The 13,208-nt window shown below is 39.8% G+C and overlaps 1 protein-coding gene across 1 annotated transcript in view; it reads right to left on the reverse strand.

Annotated features, from left to right (window-relative positions):
* si (sucrase-isomaltase) overlaps positions 1 to 13,208 on the reverse strand; it is a 67,909-nt gene that overhangs the window by 5,211 nt on the left and 49,490 nt on the right. Inside the window, exons 41-46 of the mRNA XM_061046260.1 lie at positions 7,948 to 8,096; positions 7,110 to 7,194; positions 6,881 to 6,937; positions 5,336 to 5,460; positions 4,890 to 4,978; positions 2,202 to 2,251 (exon numbers count right to left, since the gene is read on the reverse strand). Coding sequence (XP_060902243.1) covers positions 2,202 to 2,251; positions 4,890 to 4,978; positions 5,336 to 5,460; positions 6,881 to 6,937; positions 7,110 to 7,194; positions 7,948 to 8,096 — 555 coding nt within the window. The remainder of the gene's footprint in view (positions 1 to 2,201; positions 2,252 to 4,889; positions 4,979 to 5,335; positions 5,461 to 6,880; positions 6,938 to 7,109; positions 7,195 to 7,947; positions 8,097 to 13,208) is intronic.

Here is a 13,208-nt window from a genome sequence, read left to right on the forward strand (position 1 = left end):
TGTTTGGCCATGCTAGCATTTAGTGGGCTTGTGTGTTCTTTGGATGTGTGCATGTACATGTGTGTATGTGTGTTTGTTTGAAAGGATGCTCAATAATGTGTGACTTTGTGTTTTATTGTGGGCTTTTACTCGCCTAAAAAGCATATAGGGCTGGGCTTAGTCCCATTAGTGCCAGTGATTAGAGTGCCTGTCATGTCCGACTCAAAATGTGATCAAACTATGGTGTGCTACAAACTCACTTGGAAATTAGCCAGAAGATTCAGGCACATTACATTAAGGGTTCCTTTTTTATTTAAACAATGTCAGCAGCGGAATAAGGGAGCATTTTATATAGGGTTTTATATATTTTAATTTAAATCTAATATCAATACAGCCCTTCTTATTTGGTGACTTGTTGTCCAAATTGTCTAGATTCAAACCTAATTCAGAACACATTCAATACTGAATAATAGGGGATTATTAACGGTGACATTAAATCTACAGAGGGGTCTCTTAGTCATCCTTCAGTGTTTGCATTCATCTTAATAAAAGTTGTACTTTAATTTACTTTTAAAACCAAAGATAATGTTGTTTTGTGTGTTATTTTGCAATCTGTATTTGTGCTCTCAGAATGAAAGCTACACAATCGCTTATATTGTGCTTGTGTTTGAGATAAGAGCTTGTCAGTGTAGACAGCAAATTAAGTGCAATTGTGTGCCAAAACAAGCACCAGAAATGCACTCTGATCTGCATAAACACAACCACAGCTGCTCCACTCCAGTCACCTCGATGCGAGAGTGTTCTTTTGGAACGATAGAAACACTAAACAGGTGTGTGCACAACAAAAGCGCCACACCTGGCGGTTATGACATTGTGACTTCATTAGGGATCTTTGCTTGGCGGTGGCATTAAACAAAATTATTTCTACTTTTACAACTGGATAATTTGATTGTCAGTATACAATTCTACATAAGGACTTGGCAACATGTAACATAATGTATCTGCTTTGTTACATAGCTGCTTAAATACTTATGTCACCACGACATGCACATGACTGCTGATTTGTACATCAAAAGAAATGGAGAATACAGGACGGTAATGTTCAAAATCCTCTCCACATCACCTTTTTTGTTGCCTTTAGAGCTGCAGAAGTGTAACTGTTAAAGGTCACATATTATGCAAAATTCACATTATCATGTTTTTCTAAAACTAAAACCCTTTACACACATATGGACATCTCCTGAAAAACTCCGGAGATTAGGCTACCCGGAGGGGCTTTAGGCTATATGTGAACGCAAATGGCTAGGTCGGGAGAATCTCCGGAGCGGTCCTCCTGTAATTATCTAGATATTATCCAGAGTGCACACGGCTTAATATTTGTCCCTAGTTTGTCTATAAACCCCCCAATTATGAGAAAAGTCCATCTTCTCCATCTTTTGCCTGTTTCACTTTTCAGAAAATGTGTTCTCAAACTGGCCGTTTGGAGATTTTCCCTTCATCACATCACAAAGGGCAGTAACCCCTCCCCCAGGTGGAGGACACTCCCACAGCTAGGTGTTTGTTCTACCCTCTGAGTCTGCCTTCTCACTATTAACAATAGGTCATGGAGAAAGAAAGCCTAAGGCACATGCACCTCCAGAGAGGGACGTGGTCGGACACAGCTCATTTGCATTTAAAGCTACAGACACAGAAACAGCCTGTTCTGAGCAGGGCTGAAATAGAGGGGTTTAAAGGTGTGCTAAAATACAGGATCAGAGTAGATTATGGGCAAGAAACTTCCAAGACATGTTTTGAGGAGCTCTGAGACTTATTTAAACTGGTTGAAAAGGAGGAAAGTATGTGACCTTTAAAGTCTTTGTATATGGTAGTTATAACTTTCTGAAACTGGAGCTACTTGTAGGTTATTATAACAGTGATGTTCCTTTATTGTTGTGAAAACCCAAAACTGATATTACCTTGCTAACAACATCATGAATGCAGTATTTAAACTGAAAATTTTGTCAGAAGGAGAAATCATTGAAGTTATTATTTTTTCTTACTAACTCACAGTCAGACATATTTGTTGTGCTAATAGTTTGAAACGGTTAGCTTTTCAATCCTGCTAAGTACAATCCTGTCACATGATAATGAAATGGCCTCATTCTCCAGTTGTACTGCATTAATAACAATAATGGTGGGAAAGACAGAATGAGACAAGACATGCAATTAGCCCTTGAACTTACATGTGCTGCTGTAAAGGTGGTCAGCAGGTAGTGTTTACTCTCAATTGTGCCTGAGGAGAGAAAATAACAGTAAATTACATACAGGGTGAGCGAAAGTGAGTTAGGAAGGTTGCATTATTGAGTGAAAGAAACACTGCATAGTTGCATGAATAAACAACAAAAACTGTCTAATGAGTGACTGCTAGACTACATACTTTGACTGATCACACAGCATAACCTTGACTTATCAGCTGTCTCGTAAATGAGCGAATAATAGAATCAGGGGAGTTTGGGCACAGGACTGGTTAAAACGAATGAAGTTGAATGAATGAGAGGATAACTGATGAATGAGTGACTAATGCACAGTCTGACTGACAGCAAAGTGAAACCCTCTGAAGTGAAACTCAAACATGCAGGAACAGCAGATAATGCAGGTGAGCAGGAGAGGCAAAGCAAACAAGAAAGACACAGCGAGGCTCGGCTGCAGACAGGCAGGGAGACGCAGACGGGAGAAGCGAGCGAGCAGATAAAAGAGGAGTGATGGAGAGCGTATCTCCAGGCAGCGACACGGAGAATTACTGTAATACTTTCTGTCACTCCCCTTCTCTGTCATCCCTCGTTCTCTCTCTATCTCTCCTTTCCTCTCTTTGTCCCAACACAAACACGCCTTTCATAGAGGAGTGCATCTCTCTCAGAGGCACTTCAGAGGCCGATTCTGTTCATATCTCAGTGCGTGAGAGAGGCAGAGGGAGGGAGAGAGAGGGCGAGCGAGTGAGACAGTGGAGGAGGAGCTTTGATGTAGTTTTCTGTGTCTGTCTGATAAAATCAATGAAGAATTTCATATTCAGTGGATATAACTATGTGCTTTCTCTGAATGTACATGTTGAATGTTTAGGTTATACTGGGATACTAATCATTCATATGGATCTTAATTTCCTAAATTAAAATATCTCTACGGTAAATAAATGCAGATTCTGATGGATGGTTGATAGAAACACCAAGTATGATGGTGTCTTCTGTAAATAACAAAATGAAGACCCTATGTTTAATTGTTTTCATCTGCATGCCAATTTATGCACCAAAAGTTGGCAAAATGTGTGACCCTAAAGAGGTAAAAAATTATTTATCAATGGACTATTGCAGGGGCGTCATATATATGTGTGGGTGTCTTTTATACTCTTAGATGCTGTTTAGGTTCAAATCAACTTGTTCATGGCAATTAAAGAACTACTCCATGATCTGTGGTTTATTTAAAGCAGTGGTCCTCAACCGGTTGAGCCTCAGTACCCACCAACTACTCCTTTTAAATTGCGACCCAAATTTATTGTATTTTTCAATCAATCAGATTTATTTTAATAAAAATTGTGCAGTTAGGACCTCAGACGTAAGCGTGACAGAACAAAGAACCTCAGTGAAACAAACTTGTTTAAAAAAGTGTTTGATAGACTTTTTGACAGCATTTTCTTCCCGGCACACAATCGTGACCCGCTGAAAATGGCTCTGCGACCCACTTTTGGGTCCCGACCCACCAGTTGAGAACCACTGGTTTAAAGGTTGTTAGCGTCTTAGCTTCTTTGTTTTCCATTCTGAGATTTTTTAGGGAGGTTCTTCCTTTTTGATTTTCAAATGAACAAAAAAAATCTACAGCTAAGCTAGCAGCTTTGTTAGGCTGTACTGTCACAGATCTTCAGGCACCTTTCTCTTCTAAACCTCAAAGATCCATGGAGGTGTATGTGTAGCGTGCTAGCATGCTCTTATGAATTTTGTATGCTATTATTTGCGATAAGCAAATCACATCTGTTATTAGTGAAAGTGACATTGGTTTTAGTAGGGATTTTCAAAAACCCAAATGCTGAACACATTTTTAAAGAAAGAATTTGCTCTGACTCTCAGTCAAGACTGTCGACAATGAGTAAGAAGTGTGAGTCCCGCTGGCTGTGTTGTTGTCGGAACCGTGTTTACATGGAGGGGACGACTAGCTCCTCCCCTTGTGTATAAAAGCTGTTTGAGTCTAGGACTACAGAAAAGAAGAATGACATTCTCATTGCTTATTTGAATGTCACGTAATCATTTTTAGATCATTCTGTGTAAATTTACATGCAATGCAAAGCTACTTGCTAACTAAAGTGTGCTGGCATTAGCCCGCTAACAAAACAACTTTGGTCCACGGGCAATTACAGCTTGAGCCAAGGACAATGTTGTCCACCGCTTGCGCTTGAATACTTCATATGAAAGCAAGGGGAGGGGGGTTGGCGGTGTGTGGCTGGAGGAGGGTGGAGGCTTATGGCAAACATCTACTGGATCAAATGTCGCACATTCTTCCTTTAAAAAAGACCAAACGATGCACTCGATGTAAAGCTTGGGGTTTATCTTAAATAATTTTATGTGGAAACATAATTGCCATCATTCAAATATTGGTTTTGATTGTTGAGATTAGAAAGTGGTTCACCAACAGACCAGACAGTTTAACATTGCAAGGCTAGCAAGGCTAACTATGCTATCTACCATCGATGGTTTTCATGGAGAAATAAACCTATCCCAGCTAACAGATATTTCCTAGACTATAGCTCTTCCAACAAATGGTGAATTTCATGTAATAATCAGTGCCTAAGAACACATGTTAAAGCATTAACTTTCTTAACATTACATGAAGAACCTTCATTTTGGTGTGTGTGTGTGTTTTGGATGTTCATATGACCCTACACTTACCTATTCCTTCCCCATCGTCCCAGAAGAGCGATCCTTGAGCAGTTCCGCTGTCGCTCAGGGCGACGATCAGTCCTAGAGGAGTCTTCCGACTGAAACAGGAGGGGTAAAGAGGGTTATAGCAGATTGCTAAAGGACAACATCTATTTATACCCGCTGCTGAGGACAAATACATTAACATTCCTGCTGGGAGCATCCACCTGATCTCACTGCTACAGGAACACTCATCACCCTCTAACTGTCTTTCTCTCTCATTCTCACTTTGTCTTTCTTTAACACCCACACACTTACAACCATAGGTGACGTTCGTTTGGATTGGAGTTGGTGACACATGGCAACCTACCTCTGCTGAAGCTTTGAGGCACAAAAGGCAGACAACAAAAACTTGAAAACACAGGATTCTGTCCTGTGGCTGTTAGGATTTGTCAGTCAAATGTGTGTACACTTACCTTTGAAATGTATTTCTTATTCCTTTCTGGCAGGGTATAATGTATCCCCCTCTGATATGAAGGTTAATATGATCCAAAGGTGTGGGCATCCTGACCACTTGACCCCGCACTCCCACATATTTGCCCTGATGAAAGCAAAGATAATTAAAACAGGATAGCAATAATACTGGGTCATTTGACTTTGATTCTTTTCATTCAACAATTCCTTTGTGAGATATTGGCATTTTAGGGTGGTAAATCACAAAGCACGCAGTAAAAAATGTGACATCTATAAAGGCTGCGTCTGAGACATTTCAGTGATTTATTACACACCCAAAGAGTTCTTTGCAAACTTCTTTTTTTTAAATCCAGTATTTTCCACTCTGCTCTTGGACCTTCCTCGAACAGCTTGCACCTTTTTGTGTGCTGAAGAGACAAGTTAAATGGAGGTAACCACTCCTCTCAACCTTCCCTTGCCAACATTTATACTGTTGTGTCTTGTGTTTTGTTTGGCTTTATGATGCTGTCAGACAGATGGGGAGTCCCTTAGCTAGAAAGAGATAAAGCAGTTGGATGGTTGTTTTTGTTAGCGGGACACCTTCTGCAGTTGTGGAGCTTCAGGTCATTATTACTGATGCCAAAAACGTTGTTAAAAAATGTTGTTAATATTTTCATTTCAGTCCTTGTTGTAGTTTTGGTTTTATCATCTAAAGCCTGCCTGCAATTGTTTTTATTAGAATAAATCCCCAACATAAAGCATATTTTAGCTAATCTAATTCAATGCTTTGAATCATCAAAAATAATGCACTTAATGAAGCTTTTTATTGACTACAAACAATGTCTATGAATGTTCGAAACAAGAGTCACCCCCCGGCGTTGAAAAATAAAGTCAATTTGAAAGTAAAAAAACTTCATTTCTTCAAGTGTCCACTTCAGGCTGGCTCCAAAGGCCATGGATTCCTTATTTAACCCCATGTTAGAATGCCAATATTCACGGTAAAAATAATGTATACAGCCTGATACACAGAACTTTAAAAGTCTCAATAGATATTTACTTTATTGGTAATAAAAATGACCAGTTGGATTTTTGTTTTATTTCCAATATGGCCACCGCCATTGTTGTGCTTTAAAACTACTGTCACTGACATACATCCATGTTTTATACAATATATGTTTCTATCAGCAAGTCTAATTATGTTACTCTTTCAATAATATGAAACTGTATGACTCTTATTGCTTTTGGGTTGAATGTGTAGGAACAATACCATTTTGTTTGATACATATCTGACTGAAACAAGTTATCCTGAGAGAAAACAATAATATTCACCTAAGATAAGTTATACTGCATTAAAAAAAAAGATTGATTTTTTATTAATTATTATTCTTTAAGAGATTTTAACAATATCAAAATAAGTTATTTTACAATCCCTTAATTAGTTTTTTATATCCAACCTGTTAACGTATGTCATTCATTTTGTTGCTGAAACAAATAACTAAGAACATAGGAGCATTTGTGAGGCACTTTTGTTTCCAGGTGTTCTTTGATGGTTATGGACATGGACTCACCGTGTGGTAGTCATACCAGCGTGCATCAGGAACATAGCCATCCACATGTCTGGCTCCCTGTTGATTACAAAGTCAGTCATCAAAAATGAAAAAGTCAAATCAATGACATGAAGAAAAAAAGGGACGATGAAATGGATTCATAACTATCCTTGACCTTACTGCCAGTTGCATCTGCGACATGTTTAGAATGATAGCGTTTAGAGGTAAAATGAAATGTGTGTGTGTTTACCTGGTCGAGGGCAGGAGAGATAAGCAGGGCAGGTCCCCACAGGAACTGCTTGTAGATATCCCATGTGGTTTTATCCTTCACAAACCTACAACACATCAGGAGAGACACGGTTAAGTCTAATTGAAAATGTGTTACTGACACTGACACCCTCTCCTGTGTCTTCAGCATAGACGACAATTCAAGTAGTCATTGAGAATTCAGTGGTTTGAAGATGCAGCCACACTCACCCTGCCAGCTACTTAAATACCATCTGTGACTTTATAAGACTCTCAATGAATAAATATGTCTTCTTTTGCATTCAGTGGCACATATTTATATCTTGGAGCTGCCAAGTTTAGCCAAAGTAATCTGTGGTTGGCCTCCAGTCTCGGGAGACAAGTGCCTTGCCCAAGGGCTTTTTTTTTTCTTTGTAATGCAGCAGCTATGCCAGGGTAGACATTTCGAATTTTCCATTGCTTGTGAAATAATTCAAATTGAGCAAATAAATGTTTTCTCACATTAAACCGCTAACAGCTGTTGCTAAAAAGGGCTGCTTTAATGGTAACATTTTGACAACTTGCTGGAAATGAGTTGGGTATTTAAAGAGAGATGCTGCAAATGTGCTGATGCAATTAAATGAAAGCAATACCTATTTGTCTAGAAGCCTCCACATGAGATTTTCCGCATACTAATGAGAATCAATGTAGTATAAAATCAGTGTATCCCTCCAGGAAATCAAAAGGAAAAAAAAACAGTCTGGTAATAGATAAATGATTTGATTAAATGATTACATATAAAGCTTGGAACATGATGTTAGGATAAGAGATAAGCCATGTGTGTGTTCTGTGTGTGTCTTTACTCGTGCAGGAGTGGTCTGACTACTGTGTTTCCCTTGGTGTGAGCCTCAAACATCAGTGTGTAGAGGTAAGGCAGCAGGTTGTAACGGATTTCCAGCACTTTCTTGGACGCCATTGCGAAGGTGGAACCCCAAGCAACAGGATCTTGTCTCTGATGGGAAAGAATATGGGAGAAATTATAATGTTAATGCCAAAAACATTATTTTTTTTTAAAGGCTTGAATAGCAACCGTTGTCCACATATTTTAGTCATTAGGTTACGTTTAATTTTGGCTCCAACTAGTTGGTTAAAGGGCTGTCTCTTGTGGGTTTTTAATGGCTCCAGGTTAGTCCAGGGTTTACATTTGCACTAAATGACACCATAAAGTTCATATAACAATAGTGTGCTAAAAGTCAGAGGCTCAAGCTGCTTGTCTGAAAAAAATAAGCATCCTCAGAAGTTAAATGTAAAACAAAGTGACGGTATCATTCTTGAACTGTAATGTGGCGGCTGAGGCTCAGTTGGTGGAGTCAGTCGTCTCTCAACCAGAAGGTCGGGTGTTCAATCCCCAGCTCCTGCAGCCACATGTCCAATCTGTACATGGGCAAGACACTTAATCCCCAAATGCTCCCACTGCTTCACTGGTTAAGTGTGAATGTGTATCAATGGGATAGCTTACTTCAGATAGTCACTTTACATAGCAGCCTCTGCCTTCAGTGTGTGAATGGGTAGAGATTACATGCGGTGTAAAAGCGCTTTGAGAAGTGAGAAGCCAAAAGCACGATTTACCATGTAATGTAGGGCTGAGCTGTAATAGCTTCATGTGTCACAAAAAAACCATATCACTCTGTAATTGAGTTCTAACAGAAATTAATTCATCATACATGATAGATGACTTTTTAAAATTGATAAAATGATTGATATCAGTGGTCTGAGTTGGTCGTGTAAACTTCTCCAAATACAATTTAGAGCACACTAAAGTTATCCTTAACTCTCTGTGAACTGTGCTTACAGCTACAGATGCACTTTACCTATCAGGTCATTTATTTTTGAAAGGCTAAAAATCTGGTCTTTGCTATAAGCAAAATATCAATTTGCCGTGGAAAGGTGCAGTGCACTTGTTATAAATTTGAAATTACAAATGTTTCATGTATTTATTTTTTTCTTCATATCAGTAAGGGTTTTGAGCAATATTCCCTGAATTATTCATTTGAACAGGTTATCCTCTATCCTAGTAGATAGGTTGCTTGGAATTGTTTGAGGGGATGCGGAACTAAAAAGCCCAAATTCATGAACTGTATCCACGGGCTGGGATGGCTTACACATAGGAAGAGACAAGTGTGTAGTGTTTGAGTGAACAGATTCACTGTTTCAGAAGATATACATTTCAAAAGCCCTGTCTGTGGTTCATTTCCCTCCACTACAAGTTCAGAGAATTTCAGACATGCAGGGAAGAAGTCAGTCAAGTATGAATGCATTACGTTTAGACCTGTCTGTGAATAAACGTACATTTGCACACAGCTGCATTTTTCTTATCTTGGCAGCGTGTCTGCGCTGTTGACTCTTTCCTATCTGGATTTCAACAACATGCTGAAAATGAATAACTTTGAAACTGAGGACAGGCATGAAGACAAAAAGTGACAGCAACACTAGCGAGTTTGTAGCATGCCAGAGGTATTCAAATGGCCCGTGTGCTGTATTTATACTGATGGATGATGCCATAAACTCCTCTTTCACACACTGTTCTGACATTAATTTTAATTAGCAAAAAGTGTTACATCCCTTTGAGGGACAAGGGCAGAAAAAGAGGACATGGTGTCCTGTCATTCTCTAGATATGGGCCAATCTAAATGAATGAGCTCATTTTCTGAAACTGTGGTGAAAACAGCAATCAGTCTGGTCGTGTGTACGCACACAAACATCCACATAGGCACTGCGGATCATGAATATTTTCATTTGAAGCGTGTCATCACCATATGCCCCTCCCTATGATGCTGAGTATGTGTGTGTGTGTGTGTGTATTTCGGGGTATAGTGCATTTGCATATGATTGTGTGTGTATGTGGTTGTGTTTTGGGTAAACTTCCGCAGTACTGCAAGTCAATGAACCTCCTTTTTTTGTGTTATTTTTCAAAAGAGACCACAAGATATAATCATGGAAACAGTCACAAAAACCAATGAAAGAAATGTTCTTCACAGCTGCAGTTGCACTTCAGTTTAACTGGGTCAGAATTGATCATAGTTATTAACTGTAGCCCAATGGTTACTAAGTGCAGGCCTAACAGCACATGATTGAATACTGAACATTGCCATTATCTTATGACCTGAGGAGTTTACCAGATTATCATTTAATTTTCTGAGGAAATGTACAAGTTGTAATTATCTGAAAACCAAGGAGTTCTTCTATCTTCCTCCCTTTTTTTTTTTTAGTTACCCCTTCTTTCGCACCTTCACGGCTCACAATCAGATGTGTTCACCGGGAAGTAATTACCGTGGTAAGTTGTGAAAGTTGACCGGAGTGTATGATATATAAAGAGAGTGGGAGTGAACAAATGAATCTCAATGAGTGAGTATGAGCCTGCTTTACGCTCACATTGAGAGTGAGGACAGTTCATTTAAAGAACAAACACTTAATGGTGATGGCACACAGTTAAGGACCCAGTATCAGAAAAGTCCAGACACAATTTTGTGCTGGTTTTGGGCAGTGTTGCTGCTAAGTCATTGAGCAAGATTTATCTTGACTTCTAGTTTGATTCATTTGAAACATGTTTGGAAAAGGTATGTCATCAACCATGTGTGTCAATGTGTGCCATATGCTGCACAAAGCACTTTTTACACTGCATGTCACACCTACCCTCACACTGATGGTAGAGGCTTCTTTGTAATGAAACAGGAGCTGGGGATCCTTCCAGTTGAGAGACAATGTCTCTAGCATCTGAGCCACAACTGCCCCTTTATTGGACAACAACTGAAAATGGAATTTTTCCTGTCTGCCATAAATGGTTAATGCCATTTTTCATACACCTAGAAACTACTCTAATAATCAGCATTCTTCTTTTAGGCGTCTGTGGCTCAGTTGGTAGAGTCAGTCGTCTCTTCATCTGGAAGGTGGGGGGTTCAATTTCCAGCTCCTTCAGCCACATGTCCGATGTTTCTTTGGGCAAGACACTTAACCCTACGTGGCTCCCGTTGCTCGTCAGCTGTGTATAAATGTGTATGCATGGGATTAGTTACTTCTGATGGCCACAAATAGCAACCTCTACCATCAGTGTGTGAATGGATGTGAATGGGTAGGTGTGACCTGTAGTGTAAAAGTGCTTTGAGTGGTCAGAAGACTAGAAAAGCGCTATACAAACTCAAGTCCATTTACCATTTACCATTCTGCCTTCTCCCCTAATTGTTTCCTCTTGGAAATGTAAAACAATGTAATCTCTCAGTATCACTTTTTTTTATCCTGGAGGGTTTACATCTTTTAGCTTAGCTATATCATGGGAACTTTTGACTAAAGCATTTTGTAGCGTCTTGTAAAAATGTAAAACTCCCAACAGAATAATGTCCCCAAAACCAACTCTATACTTTTAAACATTCCTTCCAACAAATCTTGCATGACTTGACAGTTCTACCACTGTCTGTCAGGCCCTCCAGGTAGACTTTTCATCAGCGGAAAAACCGGAGGAGGGATTGATGAAGATGTGCGAGCGGGGAGCGCTGAAGACGGAGAAGCAGACACAGAATCCATCTTGTGAATCCGCCTAATTTATTGGCACATTTACGGTGGCGAAAAAAGGCCTTGTGACACTCACTGATTGCAGTCAGATATGTATGTGCATGCACACTGGCACGCGCAGGCTTGCAGGAAAAACGAGGTTATCTGCCAATGTCAGCCCTTCTCATCTTTTCCATCTTCTACTCGGGTTTTCTCTTCATTTATCCTTCTGAAATCTACTCCCTCGCCCGATCTCATAAACCTTTGAGCTTCTGTTTTGCATTGCAGGGCTAATATCATAAAACAGGAAATGTGTTTGGATGAAAAATATGCTCCTTTGGGTGAGGAACAATATAAGTGAATAAGACTACTCTGCTGAACCAGCTTTTGGTGGAGGAAATATCTTTTTGTTTAATTAATTTTGCACTGTTCAGATTTTAATGTAGACACTGCAGTATATTGCTGTGGCAGTGAAATTGTCTCAAGGTCAACACAGAGAGTTGTCTGAGGGCAAAGAGACACTAGGCATGACGGAGCTCTGGGAATGACTCTGCAAAAACTCTCCCCTTTTCTTTCTCTCTCTCTCTTTCTCTCTCTCTCTCTCTCTTTCTCTCTCTCTCTCTCCACTGTCTCTGACCTTGTGCACCTTCCATTCTAGTTCGGGGTGTTAATACTTTGGTGTCAAACGCCTTGTTAAGCAGACTGGAGTTTACAGTCACTAACTGTCAGATGATTGGGGAATTTCATATGGCCGACTGGAAAAATAACACAGTTTTTACAGTAGACTACACAAATAGCTGACCTTGATTCCCCTCTCTCCCATCCTTCAGACCTCTTGTGTATTCCATAACTCTCTCACATTACTTTCCTGACTTGCACACAGGTGTTTCAAACATTGGTAAATTGGTTATTTAGCCTTGTCCCAGCTCTTACGTACTTATGATCACTGTGTCACTTGTGTTTGATTTGCTAAATGGGCATCTTGTTTAATTCTCCACCAATTGTCTGCATCATAATTCTTTCCTTTTTCTTTCATTTAATCGCCCCAATGAACTTCTCTCCTTGAACTGTATTTTCTTTTCAATATTTCTCTTGTCGGTCTTTCTCTCGTCTTTCTCTTCTATTTTGTATGAGTATCTTTACATTTCTCTTGCGAGTTCCCCCTTCCATCCTGGTGACTTTTCAGATCCCCGACTTTTCCTTTGCATCTCAAACTGTCATTCTGAACCACCCTCACCCGCCCTGTGTGTGTTTTTTTCTGTCAATTCCCCCCAATGTTTAACCACCCATTTGAAAGCCATTATTAAATTATTGGAATCATGGTGTGTCTGTGTCTGTGTGTGTGTGTGTGTGTGTGTGTGTGTGTGTGTGTGTTGGCGGTTGTTAGGTGCTGTGCATTGGTGCCCAGATCACCTTGAGAATTCAATTATATCCCCACTCCATGCGTTTAAACACACACACACACACACACACACACACACACACACACACACACACACACACACACACACACACATTTGTGTCGTGTCTAGTATTGCAGACTCTAGTGCAGCGAAGGTTCGCCCGGTGGGATCGATCT

This window comes from Labrus mixtus, chromosome 9, assembly GCF_963584025.1.
Source record: "Labrus mixtus chromosome 9, fLabMix1.1, whole genome shotgun sequence".
NCBI lineage: Eukaryota > Metazoa > Chordata > Actinopteri > Labriformes > Labridae > Labrus > Labrus mixtus.